This window comes from Carya illinoinensis, chromosome 16, assembly GCF_018687715.1.
Source record: "Carya illinoinensis cultivar Pawnee chromosome 16, C.illinoinensisPawnee_v1, whole genome shotgun sequence".
NCBI classification, from domain to species: domain Eukaryota; kingdom Viridiplantae; phylum Streptophyta; class Magnoliopsida; order Fagales; family Juglandaceae; genus Carya; species Carya illinoinensis.
Genome location: NC_056767.1, coordinates 14,876,615 through 14,885,603, shown reverse-complemented (window position 1 = coordinate 14,885,603; position 8,989 = coordinate 14,876,615). Strand labels below are relative to the sequence as shown.

The following is an 8,989-nucleotide window of genomic DNA, read 5'->3' as shown; positions in this document are numbered from 1 at the left end:
ACACATATGCTTTCAAACTAATCATTAAAAATTTGGAAATGAATTTAGACAGATTTAATAAACGGAGTTAACTTTAACGGGAACACTGAAACTAACAGTAAAACAACAAACTTCTGTTAAAACAACAAAAATCTGTTTCATAGCCACTTTTTATATATAAACATCAGGGAAACAATTTGTTCTCATATGAGATAGGTTCATTCTGTTTACAAATTACTTAGTTTATCTTGGATTACTATTTCAGAGGAAAATGTTTTCATTCAACGAAGAGTTTAGGATTGATTTCATAAACATTGGTTGGTTTCGTTGATGTATTATTATAGCTATGACAGAAAGAAAATCATAATGTTGCGTTTGGTTCTCCAGAAGCTAAACTTAAAAAATTTGAAATTCTCAGGTTTATGATTTGTTGGGTTTTTCTTTTAATCGATAGTTAAATTATAGTTTATTCATATTTTGTTATCTTCTTACTTTATACGTTGAATATATGAAAGATTAATCTGCTATTCAATATTTATTTGTAGGAATATTGACCATATGTTAAAAGCGTTGCAGTAAAATTATAAAAAAAAATTGGAAGATTCAAGTTTATGTAGATCTAGAGAAACTGAAAGAGAAAAAATATAGACATTTTAATGTCCTCTCTATTGAAGCAGTGCAAGATGAGGAAAATGTTGGATTGTCATCATAGAATTAAAATTATCTCAAACAACTTTCATAAAACTATGGACAATGTTTATTTATAGGACCATACTATAGATTCTATTAATGTTTTTCTTTTATAATATATCACAACGTGTAATTATTTATTAATTATATAAACATTATATCGTTAGTTATTTAATTAACTAAAAATATTACATCTTTATGAATAAAAAATTAATTCTTAACAAAAAAATTAAATATAAATTAAGCAAACGTGCATTGCACGTTGCTTTTACCTAGTATTTAAAAAAATATATAATATTATTAAATAGCACTTTCTTAATCTTGAAGTAAAAAAAAAAAAAAAACACTAAAAAAAAGGAATAAACGGAAGCGGGACTGGGCAACGGGATCCCAGCGGAATCCTATCTTTTTCGTAGTTTTTATATGAAACCAACGGGAAAAATATAATTTCAGTTTCGAATTCGGTTCAAGAGTGGCCGTCAGAGAAGAGAAATGGCCGGGACTCTGACGGCACACGATCGCCGTGTATTAATGGCGGTCAACGCCGGAGCATCTAGCCTCTCGTTCGTTGGGTCGGGTTTCATAGTGCTCTGCTATGTCCTCTTTAAGGAGCTTCGCAAGTTCTCCTTCAAGCTCGTCTTCTACCTCGCCCTCTCCGTATGTCCTTTCAACGCTACATCCCTTTACATATTACTCCACCCCATCTTCCTACTTCTTACCAGGATGAACTCTATTCTGCTTCTTTTTATAATTATTGGGGCGCTTGATCTTACATTACAGTGAAGCTTCACTATTGATTTGTGTTTGGTCGTGGAAAACTAGGTTCATTTTTTTTATGATAGAAATTCTTTGAATTTGGATATGTAGATCTAGATCTAACTGCTCGCACTTCCTTCTTGATTTTTTAAAGGATTGGCAACTGAAGATATTGCTAGGGCAAACAACTTTTTTTCTTTCATTTTTATTTTCTTCCGTTTTTACTCTTTTTTTTTTTTTTTTTGGGATAGTTCATGATGAAGATGTCTCCATTGGAAGCAGGATTAGTAATTTTGAAGTTGGATTGTAATTAGTCTATAGATTGAATGCTAGGGTCTAGATTATATGATGAAAAATTCTAATCATCATCCTCACACCACTCACCACGCATAATTTTTTAATTTTTTTCTCTTACCAAATGTATGATATATAGATGATAAGTAGAAGAATTCAATTAGTTTAGGAAAAGGAAAATTAAAAACAATTTAAGAAAAATTAAAAATAATAAAAATAAGTGTATTGTGTGGGGATGATGAGTAATAAAGCTATCTTGTATGATTAATTACAATCTTTCTATCTAATTAAGTTTTTTGGGATAATTGATGATTTAAGACAATATTAGAGCGAAGTTTTGAGTTCGAACCGTTACTTCACATATTATCCCATTTCAATTAAATATTTCATGAGTTTGGCTCACTACTAGGGAGTCTGATCTACACAGGAGAAGTGTTAGAATATGGATGAAATGATTAACTACACCTCTCCTGGTTAGCTTAAACTTTTGGAACAATTAGTGATTAAACCCTTAGGAGTTGGCTCAAGTGGTAAAGGCTTTGGACTTGGGGGTATGCTCTCCCTAAGTCTTAAGGTTCAAATCCTCTTGAGTGCAAACAATCTCTAGGGGCCATCGGACTGGGGGATTTTCACCTTGAATTACCTAAGGTACACTTGCAGGAAACTCCTTACCAGGGCCTGTGCACTTTCGGGATTAGTCGGGACACTATTCCGGACACCTGGTGCCGATAAAAAAATAAATAAAAAAATTCGTGATTGAATAGATAAGCTCGTACTTTGTAATAACTTTTAGTGGCCATAACCTTTCAGAGCAATCAACCTCAAATAATAAGCAATGGCACAAAATAATGAGTTTTTAGATCTTTCTTAAGTGAAATTCTTTACAAATTCATTTATTAATCTTGAAAATCGATTTTGGTTTGCTACTTCCACCTAATAGTGAGAGGGAGCAAACACACTAAAAGATTTTATACTTTTGGATGGTTCAGAGAACTAATGTGTAAATATATCTATGTTTCTGTTTTTTATACGATCATTTTCTTTTTTCTTAATTTCTTCTCTTCTTTGACTCCGACAGTTGAATTCCTTATGTAATGATAATATGTGCTCATATATAATACAATTTCTCTGAATGCAGGACATGCTTTGCAGTTTTTTCACCATGGTTGGGTAGGCTTTGTGGAGTCTAGCACTGTCAGATTTTGAGTTATATTTGGTTTGATATGTTTGCAAGTGACTTATAGAAAATTTCATGTTGGTGCAGAGATCCATCCAAAGGATTCTTTTGTTATGCTCAGGGCTATAGCGCACATTTCTTTTGTGTGGCATCTTTCCTATGGACTACAACAATAGCTTTTACACTTCACCGTACTGTTGTTAGACACAAAACAGATGTTGAAGATTTGGAGGCCGTGTTTCACTTGTACGTTTGGGGTACGAACAATTTCGTGGCAATGATTTATGATATCTACTATCGTGAAGCAAGCTTTGTCCAATTGCCACACATTGCCTTCTTCACTCATTTTTTAGGTGGCTGCTAGTTTATTCACAATGCTGATATTAATGTTTATTTATTGTGTGCAGGAACTTCACTAGTTACGACTGTTGTACGCTCTTTTGGTAATGACCATGGACATTTAGGTGCATCGTGTTGGACACAAACAGGGCGTACAGGAAAGGCAAGTTTAAGTTGCTTTTTGTGCACTAAGAATGGTTCATGGTTTTTTAATTTTATCAAATTTTCTGGACTCCCGTGGAAGTTTTCAGGATTCCTTTGATTTAACATGGAAGCAGGAATATAAAACAAAAAAAAAAATTGAATTTCAGCATTGTTTGTGTATCTCTGATGCATATTGGTTTCGTTCTACTGCATTGTAAACATTCTATCGATTCCTGCAGGCAGTTCACTTTATTACATTTTATATGCCTCTCTGGGGTGCAATTCTTTACAATGGTTTTACATACTTTCAAGTGATACGAATGCTAAACAATGCAACCCGGGTATGTATTCATTTTATGTTATATTTTTGCAGAAAAATATATTTCTGGTCATTTACAAACTTGTTGTGACCATAATTTTATTCCCAAAATTTCAGATGGCAGTAGGCATGTCAGACCGGTCATACCAGTTGGATGCAAGAGTAGACATGAAGGTATGCTGTTTTGCTTCCTACACAATGGGATCCTTTTCTATTGCAATCATGTTATGAGGAAGAAAATATTGACTCAATACTATTGTTTTATTAGAAGATCCTGCCATTGAAGTTATTCATATCTTTGATATCGTACAAGGATACATCCCTTAGCCATCTAAGATTTTAGGAGGAATTTAATAGGCCTTCGATTATTGTATTCCACAGTCACGCACATACTTCCTTTCTCAATCGACCCTGTAATGTTATAACCTCTGCTATGGATTTCTTTCATGTCATAGGCTGTGAACAGGTGGGGATACTATCCACTCATTTTAATAGGATCATGGGCTTTCGGTACGATCAACCGCATTCATGACTTTGTTGAGCCTGGCCACAAAATCTTTTGGCTCTCAGTTCTTGATGTAGGGACGGCTTCACTTATGGTAATTCCAATGAAATTAGATGTACGTTTTACAGTTTACTTCCCCAAATATATTAGCAGTTCGGTGAAATGTATCTTCTGATATTCTGGGTGCAGTTTTCCGCACTTGATAACTTTTATGGTTTTTTTTTCCTTGAAATTATCTACAAAGATTTTGAGGATGTATGGAGAAGCCTTTATTTTGTTTTACTAGTTTATCTACAACAAAATTGGGATTGGTATGAAATTCCAGAAGGCTGCATCTTGGGTTAAATGCTTACCTGATTATGGGTAAAACAACTTCTAATGCATGATTGCATGGCCAAACTAATGTGAGAATTTTTGACTGACATTGAGTAACTCTCTCTTTGCATAAATGAGTATAGATCATATGTTCTCCCTAAAAAAAATAAAGACAAAGTAAAGAGTTTAACTTCCTTTGTCACTTACTAGGAAATAAATCCTCATATTTTATACTTCTGGCTAAATGGGATATAAGCATGACTTCAAGAAATGCAACAAAAGAAATCTTTTTCAGAAAGAATACACATACATAATCTTTTGCCAATTTGAGGATTTAATAAAGTAACTATTGTGTACTTGTTGCAGGGTCTATTCAACTCAATAGCTTATGGTCTGAACTCTTCAGTACGGCGTGCAATCTATGAGAGGTTGGAACTGTAAGTCGCTTATAGGTTTTAGTATATTACACTCTGCCTACCCCTTCCAAAACTACCATCCCATTCAGCAATACGCCCTCCCAACTTTAAACCATTATAATCATATTTCTTTCAGTGTGTTGCCTCTAACAAAGTTGCCGTGAATTTGAATGAAGTAACTTGTACACTGCATGTGCTTTCTTATTATGTGAAATGATTAAAATACCCTCCTCTTTGAAAGTTCCCCAATACCACAAAAAAAAAAAAAGTACTTCTGAATTCAGTAACTTATCTGGTATCAAACTCAGTATTACTGATTCTTCAGCACACCGCTTATCTATTGATAATAATTTGCATCTAGAAAAATACCAAACTCAAGGGCGGCAATGTAACCATTGTCAAAATTTGGATCTAGAAGGCAGGACCCCGTTGCCCACCCATGATCCTTGCTCGTTTCCTTTCACAAATATTCCGAATAAATCCATTCCAATTCACTGAATGACTCCTCCAGTCTTTCAGCACAAGTCTTCAACTTGCCATGCTTTCTATCTGGAAACGAAATGTGTATGCTTGAGTGCAGATAGGGTTACTTTGGGATCACTTTACTTATTGTGCAAAAGTTTATTCAGGGCCTTGATAGGCAGAATGACTTTGATGCCATAGGACCCATTCTGACTTGCAGTGTGGCAGCCAATGATGACAATGGTGAATCTAGCTTGTCCATTGCCTTGGTCAACCAATACTGTTTAGATGATTCGGAACTTATCCGAATGGTTGAATCTGAATAGGTGTAAGAATCTAAGAAACTTTAAAATTTGAGCTTGAGTCTTGACATGGAAATAAGATGTGATTAGTGGATGATTGGAAGGATTTGAAACCCAAAGGTTTAAAATCATTACAGAGGTCACTTGTTTGAGCTTGTTTTGCTTAGAAATGTCCTATTTTTTTGTAAGGATATTTTGGGTAGTTTAGTGAGTACACATGCAGCGAGGAAGCATGTGCAATGTCCGCGTTATTTCTCTCCAAATTAATGTCTCATTTTAATGGAAGGAGGACATGGATGGATGGGACTTGCATATAGGATGCTAGGATTTTTTTTAGGGGGGCAGATTGAAGTTTATCCTGGTTCAAACTCCCAATAAATCTTTAGTAATCAGTTGGAATCCCCCATGAATTTCTAATTTAAATGATCTTCAAGGCCAAACCATTCACTAGTCTGACCCAAGCAATCTTCAAGGTCAAACCACTTTCATTAGTGCTCGAGGCATATGTTAATCAACTGAGTCCGCAAAGATAAGAGGTCTAATGGCATTTTTTGGGGTGGTCATCTCATGATTGTAGAATTGTGCTGGATAGAGGAGAGGGTAACATTATTGCATGTGACCGAAATGCTGATTTATGGGGTAGGAGTTTAGAAATTTTCCAATTCTAGATGATGCTTATGCCTTATGTGCTTTCCATATTCATCCAATCCTTTTTCTTTCTCATACTACAAACTTAACTTAATTGTTACTGTGCTATTTTTGGCATCCAAATACATTTTTTTCAAGCAATGGTTATGTTTGCAATCTTATACCAGGTTCTGGCCGGAGAAGCTTCGAAGATGGTTTCCCAACAATTCAAGGCACAGAAATCAACAGCAAGACAGCGAACTAGTATCACTGAAAATTCAAGATCAGCAATAGAACATGTACATTTTGTTCACCCCCAACAGCAAGAGTTTCAAGCTTTTCATTAAATTTGAAAGAGAGCACAGATAAAATGGAGGGACAGAAAGGAACGCTGCTCCCAGCATCCCATCCATGCGAAGCTTGTTTGGATTCACTTGCAGCTATGACATTTTGATTCCTGTCTTCTGCTGCACCTTGCTTGCCCCAAGTGTGATTAGATAGAGGTGGATGTCCATGGTAGCAATCGTGGGATCTCTAGTTCAAGGCATAGGCATTGTTACTCTTATAATATATGCTTTAGGTGCTCACTCTAGTGTTTAACGTACTGTTTTGGTGATTAAGAGTTCTATCTTTGTCATCGCCTTTGTAAGAACTCTTTAAGCGCTTGTGTAAATGATTTTTGTTTTTGGTTCCCTTACGCGATTTTATCATATATGAATGTGGCCCAAACGTTTCGTTGAGAAATGCTCGAGTCTTCCCAAGATGCCGCAAGTGGCGAAGTTGTTTCAAGATGCTTAATGGGAGAACGTGGTGCCCGTCTGGTTTAAATCGTATGTCTGATAATGAGTAATATTAAATATAGTAATATGTAAGCATCTCGTTTTTATTTTAAAAAAGAGTAAGCCTTAAAAGTTTAAAGAATTTAGGTTTACATTAAATATAGAAACAGTTTCATCTTATTATTATAATTTTTAAATTTTTATATAAAATATAATAAATAATTTAATTTTTTTAAATTCTAAAATAATAATAATTTACAAAAAGCTTAAATACAGTCATTAATTTATTTTATAGCCTGTATTTACACACTAACCTAAATTTATGACTTATTTAATATTACTTTTTTTTTTCTGTTTTTTTTTTTATGCATTTTAAGACTGATTTAGTATTACTCTTTCTCTTATACACTTTTTTATGTATTTGGACTATCGCCTCTTTACTCGTCAATAAAATTTCTTATTATTTGTAAAACAAATATGCATGTAAAAGCTAATTTAGTTAACTTATTTTAAATGCATCTAGCTTTGGATTAATTAAGAGTCTGACTAAATTATTAAAATATATATATTTTTTACTTATTTGAAAATTATATTTTCGAAATCCTATGGTCATATTTAGTAGTCTACCTAACATATATTTATATTATTTAATACAAAATAAATTTTATATCATTATAAATTAATCATGATTGTTTCATAATATTTAATATTATTTCAAAATAATTAAATAAAAATTAAAAGATATTAACATTGTTCTAAAATAAATTAGTTCTTACAAATAAACAATAGTATTCCATCAACAGAATTTTAATATTTTAGCCAAACAATTATAGAGTTATAAAATGATTATAAAAGAGTAGCATGTTTATCATTTTTCAAAATTTAAATAAGACATTTTTAAAAATATATACAGAAATCCAGAATCACCAGTTCTGTTTCAAATGCAAAATTACATACATACACATGCACAGAGGTCGAGATGGCACAGATCCTTGAAACTTTCCAATCCCAACTTTGAAGAGAAAATTTCTAAGAACAGGCACAAGGATTATCCAGGACAGGAGCAGCCAAATCCCCGTCCACACTCCTGAATAGCAAGTAGCCGATGGCAAGGCCCAGCACAACAGCCAAGAAGATCCCTCCGTTGAACGACATAACTGCCAGCATCAACAGGTACCCGATTGCCGAATTGAACCCAAAGAGCGCTGCTCCGCCGATCCTCGCCGCCGAAAACTTTGGCCCTCCTTGGAAGAGCTTCCCCCGCAGAAACGGCGTCTCGATCTGCGCGGATGGCTTCCCGGCTGAAACTAGCTTGAAACGCACGCGCCGGTCCTCCATGTACTGGTAGAAGGCGGAGGCGATGAGGCAGGCGATCAGGGTGAGCGAGTAACTCGTCCACGAGTCAGTGCGCCACGAATCGAGCAGGAGGGTCACCTCCTTGCCCCAGTAGAAGGTCATGTGCATCATCTTATCCGATCTTCTTCCTCAATTTTTCCCAGAGACGGCTAGAAACTGGGTTTGGGACCTATTTATAATGCCAAGCGTAGCAAAGTTCGGAGGATAAAAATGGTAGAATAATCATACACTTCCATCTCTTTTATAATTTTTTTTTATAATTAATAAAATTATGTCATTTCATTAAAAATAAATTTTAATATTATAAAACATCCTTAATTTTCACGTAAATTTATAAAATAATTGTAAGATAAATTATAAAGTTATATTTTTAGTTTTTCAAAATGGTTGACGTCTCTACGTCTCTAGATAGCGATTTGGCTTCCTTAAATGCCATTATTACGTTTTTACTGATTGACAGTTTCGAACCGTTGGTTTGGACAATCGGAAATTGTGGGGCCAGCTTAGGTCGTGGGGGCACCTTGGTTGG

General features: G+C 34.5%; 2 protein-coding genes across 6 annotated transcripts; one reads left to right on the top strand and one right to left on the bottom strand.

The window, feature by feature from the left end:
- Positions 1–1,036: 1,036 nt before the first annotated feature.
- On the top strand, positions 1,037–7,018 carry LOC122299705 (G-protein coupled receptor 1). Of its 5 annotated transcripts, none has more exons than XM_043110121.1 (9): positions 1,037–1,326; positions 2,858–2,889; positions 2,984–3,153; positions 3,304–3,398; positions 3,619–3,720; positions 3,816–3,872; positions 4,154–4,318; positions 4,885–4,946; positions 6,514–7,018. In XM_043110121.1, the coding sequence occupies exons 1-9, from the start codon at positions 1,162–1,164 to the stop codon at positions 6,617–6,619; spliced, it is 954 nt and encodes a 317-aa protein (XP_042966055.1). In that variant the 5' UTR covers positions 1,037–1,161; the 3' UTR covers positions 6,620–7,018. The 5 variants fall into 5 exon arrangements, with proteins under 5 accessions (XP_042966055.1, XP_042966054.1, XP_042966057.1 ...); XM_043110120.1 differs by having other exon boundaries at positions 1,039–1,326; positions 4,885–4,955; XM_043110123.1 differs by having other exon boundaries at positions 1,042–1,326; positions 4,154–4,297.
- Positions 7,019–7,947: 929 nt separating this feature from the next.
- On the bottom strand, positions 7,948–8,673 carry LOC122298532 (copper transporter 5.1-like). The gene has a single exon (XM_043108323.1). It carries the CDS (start codon positions 8,569–8,571, stop codon positions 8,134–8,136), a length of 438 nt encoding a protein of 145 aa, XP_042964257.1. The 5' UTR covers positions 8,572–8,673; the 3' UTR covers positions 7,948–8,133.
- Between the last annotated feature and the right edge of the window lie 316 nt (positions 8,674–8,989).